Source organism: Giraffa tippelskirchi, chromosome 2, assembly GCF_054371585.1.
Source record: "Giraffa tippelskirchi isolate mGirTip1 chromosome 2, T2T-mGirTip1v1.2.pri, whole genome shotgun sequence".
Classification (NCBI taxonomy): Eukaryota; Metazoa; Chordata; class Mammalia; order Artiodactyla; family Giraffidae; genus Giraffa; species Giraffa tippelskirchi.
Window position 1 is genome coordinate 168,936,585 of NC_137276.1, and position 14,875 is coordinate 168,951,459.

The 14,875-nt window shown below is 35.9% G+C and overlaps 1 protein-coding gene across 7 annotated transcripts in view; it reads right to left on the reverse strand.

Moving 5' to 3' along the window:
- Nucleotides 1–14,875, reverse strand: part of STXBP5L (syntaxin binding protein 5L) — a 379,816-nt gene that overhangs the window by 46,117 nt on the left and 318,824 nt on the right. For 5 of the 7 annotated variants that reach the window (XM_081571857.1, XM_081571856.1, XM_081571860.1 and 2 more), the window contains one exon: nucleotides 12,414–12,464. The exons of the other annotated variants lie outside the window; for them this stretch is intronic. In XM_081571857.1, the coding sequence (XP_081427983.1) occupies nucleotides 12,414–12,464 (51 nt within the window). The remainder of the gene's footprint in view (nucleotides 1–12,413; nucleotides 12,465–14,875) is intronic. 7 annotated transcript variants of the gene reach the window in all.

Sequence of the window (14,875 nt, forward strand, 5' to 3'; positions counted from 1 at the left end):
ACAGTTCAAAAGCATCAGTTCTTTGGTGCTCAGCTTTCTTTATGGTCCAACTCTCACATCCATACATGACTACTGGAAAAACCATAGCTTTCACTAGACAGACCTTTGTTGGCAAAGTAATGTCTCTGCTTTTTAATATGCTGCCTAGATCAAGGCTGTATATTGTCACTGTGCTTATTTAATTTATATGCAGAGTACATCATGTGAAATGCCCGGCTGGATAAAGCACAAGCTGGAATCAAGATTGCTGGGAGAAATATCAATAACCTTAGATATGCAGATGACACCACCCTTATGGCAGAAAGCAAAGAAGAACTAAAGAGTCTCTTGATGAAAGTGAAAGAGAGTGAAAAAGTTGGCTTAAAACTCAACATCCAAAAAACTAAGATTATCGCATCAGATACCATCACTTCGTGGCAAATAGATGGGGAAACAGTGGAAACAGTGAGAGGCTTTATTTTGGGGGGCTCCAAAATCACCGTAGATGGTGACTGTAGCCATGAAATTAAAAGACGCTTGCTCCCTGGAAGAAAAGCTATGCCCAACCTAGACAGCATATTATTACTGTATATACTATGGATATTATGCTCTAAAAGTGTTATGTAGATACTGTAGCTTCTACCTCCAATTTACTGTTTGAAAATAATTTTAAAATTTTAGCTTAATTCTCTGAGTCTAACCTCCCATTTATTTTTTTAAATTTTTAATTGGAGGATGATTGCTCTGCAATGTTGTGTTGGTTTCTGCTGTACAACAACATGAATCAACTATATGTATATCCTCTTCTTCTTGAGCCTCCCTTCCTCCACACTCCCCATCTCAGCCCTCGAGGTCATCATAGAGCACCGAGCTCAGTTCCCTGTGCCATACAGCTGCTTCCCTCTAGCTTTCTATTTTACACGTGGTACTGCATATATGTCAGTGCTACTCTTTCAATTCATCCCACCCTCTTCTCCCCCCACTGCGTCCACAAGTGTTCTCTACATCTGCATCTCTACTACTTCTTATTTAGACAGAGCGTTAACATTTTCTTTGAGTATCCTTCCATAATTGATTTTTTTCCAAAAGAAGGGGAAGCACATTTCACAGTGTTTCATGCCTTGATTTTTTTTTAATTTCACACTTGCCTTGGAGACCATAATATATAGATATACTTAATTGCTTATGTAGAGACAAAGTTTCCATTTTGGGGGCTATATAACAATTTGACTATTCTCTTATTAATGAATCAGGGTTTCAGTCTTTACTATTTCAAAGCAAACTTTAATGACCATAGTAATACTTCTTTGTACATGTGTGATTATATCTGTGGAATGAATTCTAGAATTGAAATTGCTTGGCAAAAGAATAAACATTTTAGATTTTGATTGGAAAAGGTTTCCAAAAGTAATTAACCGATTTACATCCCCAAAAACAGTATATCAGAACTTCAGTTTCCCAACTTCTTCACCAATTTTTGCTTCATACAATTATTTGATATTTATTGCTGTAATAGGAAAAATACTGTTTTAATATTCACTTCTTTAATAATGAGTTTCAGTACCTTTTTATTTATTTTCAGTTCAGTTCAATCTGTTCAGTCACTCAGTTGTGTCTGACTCTTGGAGATCCTACGGACTGCAGCACGCCAGGCCTTCCTGTCCATCACCAACTCTCGGAGTTGACTCAAACTCATGTCCATTGAGTCAGTGATGCCATCCAACCATCTCATCCTCTGTTGGATGGCATAATTTATTTTAAAGACACTTATTTCTTCCTCTGTGAACTATCAGTACTTAACCTTTATAAATTTGTCTAGTGTTTTCTTCCTTTTCTTGTTTTCATGTATGAGAACTTTCCACACTATAGAAACTAGTCTTATTTGTCAAATTATTACAGACTGTCATTTGTCTTTTTTCTTTATATAATCAAATTTCTCAACTTTTTTGTTTTTACATGGGTATTGACTTTTATGCCATCTGTAGCAAAGCCTTTTTAAAATTAATTTTTATTGGAGTATAGTTGCTTTACAGTGTGGTATGTTTCTGCTGTACAGCAAGGTAAATAGTTACATATACACATATATACCCTCTCATTTTAGATTTTTTTTTTTTTCCCATTTAGGTCACAACAGAGAATTGAGTAGCTCACTGTGTCATACTGTAGGTTCTCATTATACATATCTCTATTCTACACACAGTAGTGTATATATGTCAATCCCAATCTCCCAGTTCATCCAATTACCATCCCTAGCTCAGCTGGTAAAGAATCCACCTACAATGCAGGAGACCCGAGTTCGATTCCTGGGTTGGGAAGATCCCCTGGAGAAGGGATAGGCTAGGGACTCCAGTATTCTTGTGTTTCCCTGGTGGCTCAGATGGTAAAGAAGCTGCCTGCAATGTGGGAAACCTGGGTTTGACCCCTGGGTTGGGAAGATCCCCTGGAGAAGGGAACAGCTACCCACTCCAGTATTCTTGTCTGGAGAATTCCATGGACAGAGGAGCCTGGCAGGCTACATCCATGGGGTGGCAAAAAGTCGGACCAGACTGAGCGACTTTCACTTTCACCATCCCTTACCCTCTTGGTATCCACAAATTTGTTCTTTACATATTTGTTTCTATTTCTGAGCAAAGCCTTATTCCGAGAATATTTTTAAAAATATATATTCTCATGTTTTCTTCTAGCATTTTTATGGTTTCTCTCTCTCTATTTTTTATCATCTAGAATTAATTTTGGCTTATGGAGATTATTTTTCAGATGCCAAGTTACTCCTTCCAACATTTATTGAATGATCTACCCTTATTTATTTTTTGAATGACCCACCTTATTTTCAAGGCTACTTTTTTTTCTGCATCTGGTTCAGGAATAATTTACTCAATCTCAAACGAAGGAAATAAAACAACGTGATAAGTTTTGGACATATCCAGATCTTTTTCAGCACTTGACTCTAAGACTACTTATTTGCAATGACAAAATTTATGTATGAATTGGGTCTTTTTCTGGATTTTCTGTTCTACTGATTGGACTTTTTATACATCAGTACCAAAAATGATATGATGATTAGTAGATATATGTTTTGGAGAAGGCAGTGACACCCTACTCCACTACTCTTGCCTGGAAAATCCCATAGACGGAGGAGCCTGGTAGGCTGCAGTCCATGGGGTCGCTAAGAGTCGGACACAACTGAGCAACTTCACTTTCACTTTTCACTTGCATGCACTGGAGAAGGAAATGGCAACTCACTCCAGTGTTCTTACCTGGAGAATCCCAGGGATGGCGGAGCCTGGTGGGCTGCCGTCTGTGGGGTCGCACGGAGTCGGACACGACCGAAGCGACTTAGCAGCAGCACAGCAGCAGATATATGTTTTAAACTGTAATTTTATATTGTATTTAACTATCTGGTAGGGCTAGACCTCATTTATGACTCTTGTTTTTCAGAATTGTCCTGGCTCTCTCATATGTATACCTTTTCAGATGAATTTTAAAATTATAATTTTTACTCCTCTGAAAAATCACCATTATTTTCAGTGGAATTATTTATTTCTAAAGTATAAAATGTACACCAACTTCAAATCTTCTTGTCCAAAAGGAAGAAAGCAGTGTATGTTTTATAATTAATACAAGTCCTTTAAATGATCTTTCAGTTCAGTTCAGTCCCTCAGTCGTGTCTGACTCTTTGCGACCTCACCAACCGCAGCACGCCAGGCCTCCCTGTCCATCACCAACTCCCTAAATCTACCCAAACCCATGTCCATTGAAAACTCAAAATTGATCACAGTCCTAAATGTTAAACACAAAATTGTAAAACTACTAGAAGAAAACAGAAAATCTAGATGACTTTGGCTTTGATGATTTTTTAGATATAATACCAAAGGCACAATCCATGAAAGAAAATTGGTAAGTTTGAATTCATTAAAATTAAAAACTTTGTAAAGACACTATCAAGAGGATGAGAAGACAAGCTTCAGACTGGAAGAAAATAGGTATAAAATATATACCTGAAAAACAATAACTAAAATACACAAAGAACTCCTAAAACTCAACAAAAAGAAATGAAACCAGCTGACTTAAAGAATGGGCAAAAGATCTGAACAGATACCACACCAAAGGAGACAGATGGCAAAATGAGCACATAAAAATATTTAAAACAAGGATGAGAAACCACTACATACCTACTAGAATGGCAAAAATGTAAAACACTGTCAACCCCAAATGCTAGAAAAGATTTGGAATAATGGGATATAACTGATAGTGGGGGATGCAAAATTGATTGTGCAAAGACTTCTTAAAAAGCTAAACATACTTTTACCATATGACCCAGCAATCATGCTCCTTAGTATTTACCCAAAGAGGCTGAAAACTTATGTACACATAAAAACCTGAATGGATAAACTGGTACATTTGAGACAATGGAATATTATTCAGTGCTAAAAAGAAATGAACTATAAAACCATGAAAAGAACATAGAGGAACGGTAAATACATATTACTAAATGAAGGAAGTTCATCTATACTATGTGATTCCAACTGTGTAACATTCTTGACATTCTCTGTAGACAGTAGAAAGATCTGTGGTTGCTAGGAGTTGAGGTGGAAGAAGTGATGACTAGGCTGACAGAAGATTTTCAGAGCAGTAAAACTATTCTGTATTACACTGTAATGTATAGTGATGGATACCTGTCATTATGCATATGTTAAAACATCAAGTATGAGCCCTAATGCAAACTGTGGATTTGGGGTGATGATGATGTATACATATTGGTTCATGAGTTATAATAATATACCATTCTGGTGGAGGATGTTAATAGTAGGGGAGGCTCTCTGGGGAGAGGGAGAATATGCAATATGTAAAACTGCTTTAAAATCTTACTTACATTAAAATTAAAAAAAGGGAATCCTCATACATTGTTGTGCTAAGTCACTTCTGTCATGTCCAACTCTTTGCAACCCTATGGACTATAGCCTGCCAGGCTCCTCTGTCCGCAAGAATACTGGACTGGGTTGATATGCCCTCCTCCAGGGGATCTTCCTAACCCAGGGATTGAACCCATGCCTCCTGTGTCACTTTACTACTAGTGCCACGTAGCATAGCACCACGTCTTTACCACTAGCACCACCTGGGAAGCCCTAGCTATACACTGTTAGTGGGAATGTAAACTGGTGCAGCTACTGTGGAAAACAGTATGCAAGTTCTCAAAAAACTAAATATAGAACTATCATATGACTCAGCAATTCCACTCCTAGATATTTATCCCCAAAACACAAAACACTAATTTGAAAAGATACATGCACCCCAATGTTCATAGCAGCATTATTTACAATTGCTAAGATATGGAAACAACTTCTGTCCATCAACAGGTGAATGGATAACATGTTATATATACATATTATACATACAAAATGGAATACTACTCAGTCATAAAAGGTTTTCTTGCCTTTTGCTGCAACATGGTTGGTCTTGTAGGGTGTTACGCTAAATGAAATAAGTCAGAGAAAGACAAACACTATATGATATCACTTATAGGTGTAATCTAAAAAATATAGCAAACTAGTGAATGTAACAAAAAGAAAACTCAGATACAGAGAACAAACTAGTGGTTATCAGTGTGGAGGAGGGAGGGGCCAACACAGAGGTAGGGGAGTGGATGTTACAAAATATTTGGTGTGAGATAGGCTAAAGGATGTATTGTACAACACAAGGAATATAACCAATATTTTGTAGTAACTCTAAATAGATTAGAACTTTCTAAAATTATATAAAAATAATATATTTAAAAGTGTACAGGGAAGTCCATGTACTCTTCACCCACTCCCCCATCACTAATATCTTGTGTAACTACAGTTTAAAATCAAAACCAAGATGACATTGCTTCAAGTCACAGAGCTTACTCAGATTTTGGCAGTTTTCGATGTATCGTGTTTGTGTGTGCGTAAATGGCAACCCACTCCAGTACTCATCCCAGGGACGGGGGAGCCTGGTGGGCTGCCATCTATGGGGTGGCACAGAGTCGGACATGACTGAAGCGACTTAGCAGCAGCAGCAGCAGCATGTGTAGTTTTACGTAATTTTGTCACGTGTAGATTTGAGGAAATACCACTGCAATCAAGATTCAGAACTGTTTCCTCACCAACGGGGTCTCCTGTGTTACTCCTTTATAGCCACACTAGTCCTTCTCTAACCCATTCATAACTTTTGGCAAACACTAATGAGTTCTCCAGCTCTGTAATTTTGTTATTTCAAGATTACTGTATAAGTGGATTCCTATAGTATTTAACCTTTTAAGATCAAATTCCCCTCACCCCCTCAACTCAGCCCAGTTCTCTTGAGATGCATACAAGTTGTGAATATCAATAGCTTGTTTTCTTTCATTGCTGAATAGCATTTCATGGTATAACATGGCCACATTTTGCTTAACCGTTCACCTGCTAAAGTACATTTGGGTTGTTTCTAGTTTTTGGCTATTACAATTTAAGCTGCTATGAATTCTAAATATAAATTTTTGAGTGAAGATCACTGTTCATTCTCTTAGAATAAGTACCTGCGTGCTAAATCACTTCAGTTGTGTCCGACTCTTTGCGACCCCATGGAATGTAGCCCACCAAGCTCGCTCCTCTGCCCATGGAATTCTCCAGGCAAGAATACTGGAGTGGGTTGCCATTTCCTTTTCCAAGAGTAAGTACCCAGGAGTGGAACTGTTAGACAATATTGTAATTGTGTTTTTTCTTTATAAGAAAATGCCAATCTGATTTCTATAATGGTTGCACCATTTTGCATTTCCACCAGTAGAGTATGAGAGTTTCAGTCGATCTGTGTTTTGTCAGTATTCTTAATTTTAGCTATTCTAATGGGTATTTAGTGGCATTCCATTGTTGTTTAAATTTGAATTCCTCCAGTGGCTGATGATGTTGTACCTTTTTATGTGCTTATTTGCCATCTATCTTCTTTGGCAAAGAGTCATTTCAAGTAGTCTGCCCATTAAAAAAAAATCTTTTATTTTGGAATAATTTTACATTTAGAAGAAAGCAGCCAATACATAAATTTCTTATTCTCCTTTCCCAATGTCACCTTGGTGCATTACTATTAACTGAACTCGAGATTTCATATTTCACCAGTTTTTAAAAACATTTTTCCTACAGTTTTTGAGGTGAGATTCATCTGAAGCAATTTTAAAATGTACAATTCAGTGGTAGTACACTCAAAATATTGTGCAACAACCACAACTAGATAGCTCCAGAACATTTTCAACACCACTAAAAACAGCATTAACACATTAAGCAGTCACTGGCCATTCTACTCTTCCCTAGCCACCGGTGACCACCAGTCTACTTTCTGTTTCTAGGGATTTAGTTATTCTGGATATTTCATATAAATGAAATCATGCAGTATGTGGCTTTATGTCTGGCTTCTTTCACTTCATGTAGCGTTTTTGAGGTTCATCCATGTTGTAGCATGTATTAGGACTCCCTTTTTAAAAATAAAATATTTAACAACTGTGGTAAAAAAAATTTATCGTCTAAACCAATTTCAAGTGTACAGTTCAGTGGTATTAAACACATTTGTACTGTGTAGCAGTCATCTCCAGAATTCTTTTCACTTGGTAAAAATGAAACACATTACTATTAAACAATAACTCCCCATTTCCTCCTCCCTAGCTCCTGGCATCCACCATTGTACTTTCTTTCCCTATATATGTGACCACTCTGGGTACCTCATATAATTGTAATCATACAATTTTTGTCTTCTTGTGACTGGCTTATTTTGCTTAGCATAATACTCTCAAAGTTCATTCATGCTGTAGCATGCATGTGTGCTCAGTTGCTCAGTTGTGTCTGACTCTTTGTAAACCCTGAAGCCTGCCAGGCTCCTCTGTCCATGAAATTCTCCAGGGGATCATTCCAACCAAGGAATTGAACCCTAGTCTCTTGCATTTCCTGCACTGGCAGGCAGATTCTTTACCACTGAGCCACCTGGGAAGCCCCATGTTGTAGCATATGTTAAAATTTCCTTCCTTCTAAGGCTAAGCAAACTCCATTGTTCTGTACACAGGTTTTGTTTATCCATCCATCCATTGATGGACTGTGGGTTGCATGCTTCCACATTTTAGCTATTGTCATTGTCAGTTAAGTCATTAATCCATTTTTTTTGTATGTAGTATGAGGTAGCGGTCCATCTCCATTATCATGCACATGGACTTCCAGTTGTCTCAGTACCATTTGTTGAAGAGACTGTTCCCTGCCCCTCCTGCCCACCCCATTGAATTGTCCTGGTAATTTGTTGAAAATCAATTGGTCACAGATGTATAGTTTTATTTCTAGACTCAATTCTGTCGTTGACCTATGTGTATATCTTCATGCCAATAACCCTGGTAGCTCAGCTGGTAAAAGAATGTACCTGCAATGCAGGAGACCCTGGTTTGATTCCTGGGTTGGGAAGATCTGCTGGAGAAGGGAAAGGCTACCCACTCCAGTATTCTTGGGCTTTCCTGGTGGCTCAGCTGGTAAAGAATCTGCCTGCAATATGGAAGACCTGGGTTCGATCCCTTGGTTGGGAAGACCCCTGGAGAAGGGATGGCTACCCACTCCAGTATTCTGGCCTGGAGAATTTAATGGACTGTATAGTCCATGGGGTTGCAAAGAATCAGACACGACCAAGTGACTTTCACTTTCACTTTGATATGTGTAGCCATTCAGAAGTTTTGAAACTGGGAAGTGTGAGTATTTCAACTTGCAACCATGTGTATTGTTTTGTCTATTTTTGCTTTGGCACTTCCATATGAATTTTAGGAAAAGCTTTTCCATTATTTAAAATGGCTATTGGTATTTTAGCTGTGACTGCATTAAATCTGTTAGGCTGTTTTGGGTATTACTTAAATAATATTAAACATTCCAATTCATGAACAAGGGATGTATTTTCACTTTTGCTACTGCTAAGTCGCTTTAGTCGTGTCCGACTCTGTGCGACCCCATAGACGGCAGCCCACCAGGCTCCGCCGTCCCTGGGATTCTCCAGGCAAGAATACTAGAGTGGGTTGCCATTTCCTTCTCAAGTGCATGAAAGGGAAAAGTGAAAGTGAAGTCGCTCAGTCATGTCCGACTCCTAGCGACCCCATGGGTCTGCAGCCTACCAGGCTCCTCCACCCATGGGATTTTCCAGGCAAGAGTACTGGAGTGGGGTGCCATTGTCTTCTCCGTTTTCACTTTTATAGGTCTCTTAAAGTTTCTTTTAGCAATGTTTTGTAGTCATCAGTGTAAGGTTTTACATCTCTTTGGTTAAGTTTATCTTTAGATATTTTACTCTTAGGAGACTTACAAATGGGATTCTTTTTTTAAAATTTCTTTTTCAAAATTTTCATTACTTGTGTATAGAAATACAGCTGATTTCTTTGTGCTCATCTTATACCTTGCAACTCTACTAAATTCATTTATTAGTTCTCATTTTTCTTTTGTGGATTTGGGAGGATTTTCTGTATACAGGATCATGCCATCTGCCAACAGGGCTAGTTTTACTTCTTTATCAATTTGGATGTGCTTCCCCCCCACCTTAAGTCACTGGCTAGAACTTCCAATACAAAATAGAAGTAGTAAACAAAGGCCCCTTTGTTTTGTTCTGGATCTTTTCTTTTTTGGCTGCACTGGGGATTTGTTGCTGCATGGGCTTTCTGTAGTTGTGAGGATACTTTGTTGTGATGTGGGGGCTTCTCATTGTAGTAGCTTCTCTTGCTGTGAAGCACAGGCTCTAGGGTGTGATCTCAGTAGTTGTAGCACGCAGGATTCACAAGCTGTGGTGCACATGGGGCCTTCCCAGACCAGGGATTGAACCTGTGTCCCCTATGTTGGCAGGTGGATTCTTAACCATTGGACCACCAGAGAAGTCCCTATTCTAGATTTTAAGGAAGAAAGTTTTCAGTCTTTCATCCTTGAGTAGGATGACTGTGGGCTTCTCATGAATGCCTTTTATCAGTTTCAGAAAGCTTCCTCTATTTCTGGTTTCCTGAGGTTTTGTTTTTTTTTTTTAAATCATAAAAGGGTATTCAATTTTGTCAAGTCCTTTTTCTGCACCAATTGAGATGATCATGTGTGGGATTTTTCCTTCATTCTGTTAGTGTGATTTTCACATTTCAAATTTTCTTCTGTTGAACCACTCATGTATTATTTCTGAGATAAATTCCACTTGATTGTGGTATATAATCCTTTTTATATGCTGCTGGATTTTGTTTGCCAATATCTTGAGAATCTTTGCATGTATATTCATATGGGGTGTTGGTCTCTAATTTTATTTTCTTGCAGTGTTCTTTGTCTAGTTTTGAAATAAGGGTAATGCTGTGTCATAGAATATTAGGAAATGTTCCTTGTATTTTTTTGAAGAGTTTGAAGAAGACTGGTGTTCCTCTTTAAATATTTGGTAGCATTCACCAGGGAAGCTGACTCATCCTGGACTTCTCTTGAAATTTTTGAGCACTGATTCAGTATCTTTACTCAGATTTTCTCTTTCTTCTTGAGTCAGTTTTGGTAATTCATGTATTTGTAGGAATTTGTCTATTTTATCTAGATTAGTTAATGCTGGCATAAAATTGTTCACAGTATTCTCTTATAATCCTCTTCTGTAAGGCTGATTGTAATGCACTCACTTTATTCCTGATTTTAATTGCTTGTATATTCTTTTTTCCTTAGTCTAGGTAAGGGTTTGTCAATTTGTTGATCTTTCCAAAGAATCAACTTACAGGTTAATTATTATTTTTCATTATCTATTTTCTCTCTAATCTTTGTTTTCCTTACTTTGCTTCTTTTTATTTGACATTTGTTACAGTACATGCCACACAAAATAACAGGTAATTATAAGATTATAAGCTTTTCAATGATACATACTTGATTTAAGTTCAGTTTTGCTATTAGTTATATGACCTTAGACAAATTTTAATTTTTCATATCCTTAATTTATTGGTAAAGTGGGTTGAATATTACTGATATATCTATTATCTATCTATCATATACCAAATAATATGTACAAATTATATAGCATACTAACATGTAGTAGGAGGTCAATACATGGAACTAGAATGTTGACTCCTTTGATATCAATTACACTGGCAAAATACTAATTAACTTCGTAACAATTTTGTTAGTATTGAACTAATAATGTTGCATCTGCAATTAAAATGTGCTTTACATTTAATATCACTGACAAAATTATCTAATCAAATTCATCTAAGATGGTATGTAATTAGATTTTAAATGTAACAAATTATTTATTGACTGAAAGTTATTTAATTTAGTTAAAATGAGATGAGGTATGTGAATATGCTCAATAAACTTTGAGTATTATGTTCTGTGATCTAGGTTCAAATCTTAATTCTACAATTTATTAACAATATAACCTCAGTTTCTGCTCTAGGAAAAAAGGAATACTGATAACTACCTTAAAGAGTTGCTGAAAAAGTGAAAAGTGAAACTGTTACTCGTTCAGTCATGGCCAACTCTGCAACCCCAGGGACTGTAGCCCACTAGGCTCCTCTGTCTGTGGAACTGTCCAGGCAAGAATACTGGAGTGGGTAGCCATTCCCTTCTCCAGGGGATCTTCCCAACCCAGGGATTGAATCCAGGTCTCCAGCAATGCAGGCAGATTCTTTATTGTCTGAGCCACCAGAGGGCTTTTTAAAGAGTTGCTAAGAAAGTTAAATAAAATCATGTATGTGAAACAGCTTTGAACACTAAAAACCAAAGACTAATTATTGAATTTTTGTTATTTTAGACATGACATTGACATTCGTAGGATTTATGCTATGACTTTAAGTCAGAAGAAAGGAGATGAAAATAAAGGTGATTCAATTAAATTTCACAAAAGAAACTATTTTGGAACAAGTAGATTAAAGTTCTGAGAGAAAAATTGATGAAAACCTATTTAATAAGACCTTATTTATTTCAGAACTAGAATTATGAATAAGCTTGGAAGCACCACAAAAAATAAAGTGAATAACATCTTCTATAACTTTCCTTAATGGCAAGAACTCCATTCTTTTATGTATCAGACTTTGTAGTTGTTGTTGTTAAATAGTATTAGTTGTAAATGATATTAATATCCAAAATAGGAAAAATAGTTCCAGAGAAAATGATGCTCATTTACATGATTACTGTCACAAAGGGTCCATATGCATGACTCTAGTTAATGTTTAAAAACATTTTCATGATTAAAAAACCCCCAAACATTAAGTAATTGGTGTGTAATGATTTATGAAACATAGTTTTGTAAAATGATTGTTAACAAACAAAATGTTGAATGCTGCCAACAGAACTGTATGGTGATTTTTAAGAAAGCCTTTTTGAAAAGCCATTAAACACTGCCATCTAGGAAACTTGTTATTCATGGACCGGTTGGTTAAAATGTTCAGCCAAATGAATGTAAGAAAACTTAAAATTGTTGGCTTTTGCCTACCGTACCAAGATCAGCCTTAAGATCTGTTGGCAGACTTAACTTTCTTGATCCTTTAACTGAAACAACAGAAAAAGGAAAAAGGCAGTTAATTATATAAAACTGAAGAGGAGTATGAGGGAACAGTATGTTTTACAGTATAATTATTGAAATCCTGATGAACATTAATATTTAGTGAGCATGTACAGAAGCGGAAATATTGTTCAATGTTAGTTTGTTGTCATTCAGGATTAAATATTCACTACGCAAACAGAAACATGAGAAAAGCAACTGTTATTACAGTAAATAATCAAATGTATCTTTGTGTAGTTTTTTCACACATAGCATGAGAGGAGATTTCTTATTTTGGAAAGAACCAAAAGTCAATTTCAGATAAATCTAACAGATAAGTACTGCAACAAATGTATAAGCTCATAGCATAAGTAACAATGGTAAGGGTAAAAACTGATTAACTCTATAAACATTTTTTGAAATAGAAAATTCTATTAGAGATGTATATGATGTAATCAAGGAAACTCTACCATACCATGAAATGACTTCAACATTGAATACTACAATGTTAAATTCAGTAGTTCAAAAAACTGAAATAAAAAATATTTGAAAATGTTTAATTATATTATTATAAATCAAGCTGTCATAAAATGCTTGAAAAAATCAAGAAAACTACAATTTATTGAAAATTTGCCTCATCTGTTAATATTTTACATAGGGCATCTCAAAATATTAAACTGGAATGCATTATAATAGAAATGCATTAGGGGAAATCAAGTTAGAAACCTTTTCTGTCAATTAATACTTTAAGACCCAAATTGATACTATCAATTAATGTATACCTTCCAATGAGTGATTTTCTTTACAACTAGGAAAATTATTTTAAAATAAAGATGCAGTATAATATAGAAGAAAGAATACTCAATTTAAAATCAGAAAATATGAGTCCCAAATTTCTGAATTGTTACCACCTAGTTATAAAACTTAAAGTTTAATAAAATTCCCTTCATCAATTTGCAGCTTAACCTTCTTTGCGTCAAAAATGTTGTTTGATGGATACCTCTAATATTTCAGCAGGAATGGAATATATTTTATAAAAACCTAAATGTAAAAGAAGCCTAAATATACATTTTGTGTGTCACGAAATATTACTCTTTTGATTTTTTTTCCAACCATTTAAAAACCCATTCTTAATTCTCAAGTCATACCAAAATAGGTGGCAAAATGGCTTTGGCCTGTGGGCTGTAGCTTGCTGACTACAATATGCCATGCTAAACTGCTTACTAAAGGAAATCTAAGTATTATAATTCTAATAAAAATAATAGCAACAGGCAGTTGTCTCTAAAAAAGTAAAAATAATTCTACTAAAGAGAAATCAAATTTTAAGTCAACTTTGAGCAATTTGGGTTTAGAATCAGCAGCACAACAAAAAGATTGTTATTTATATAAAAATATGGCAAACTAAATAAACAAATGTAATAATTATACCAGAAGAGGTTGCAAATAAAGTATATTTTGTAAATTGATTCACAATTCAATTTGTTGACCTCTTTCTATTAGTTCCTTTCCATTAGTCTAATATGTAATTGACTCTGGCTCTCAAATATGCTCCACTTTTTCGGATACCCTCTCCACTTTACCACATACCTTCTTGATTTCCTGTAGACTGCTTCCTACCTAAAAATTGGGGACCCTCTCACAAACCCCATCCTCAGTTGTATAACTAGGGGAGGAAAAGGGAGAAATTAGATGGTGAGATTAATTGCTGAACTTCTTTAATAAAATTAATTACAGGTGCCAGATACTGATTCACAGAAAAACCTTCTCTTCATTTGTCCAGCTGCAAGTAAACTCCTACTCATCCTTTAAGACAGCTGAAAAATCATCACCTCTATGAAGGCAGCCTGACCTAAGGCTTCATTTGGTGCCATTATCTTAATCTACACCTTGTGCCCATCTCTCTATAACACTTGCATTTTATTATACTGGATTTTTTTTTATTCTCTTACTATTGATTAACATCCTAAAAATTTTGAGTTTTCTAAACATGGGGATTATATTCCCAGTATCTAATTAACTGGCATAAAATAGGTGTACAATACATGTGTGCTGAATCAATGTTTTTAAAAAACAGTGAAGTTGGAAGGTAGGGATGATGGGTTATTCTGAAGAGGGCTAGAACAGGAAGAAAGCATGTTTCAAGTGTTAGAAGAATATGTTACACATTAACATTTGAGGAATTTGAGATGGAAGATGAGTAAGGCAAAAGGGAATAAGAGGTAAGTGGTTTTAGAAATATACTGAGTGAAAATACATATCAGTCTTTGCAATGTACCCTTGAGAATGCAGATCTATGAATTTCATTTTTATTTTCTAGCAAAAATGTACATACCACTATCATTTCATACTGTTAGCCAAAGGGGCGAAAAGCAGGAAACAAAAACTTCACATTACTCATGGGTTAAGCACACTGCACTAA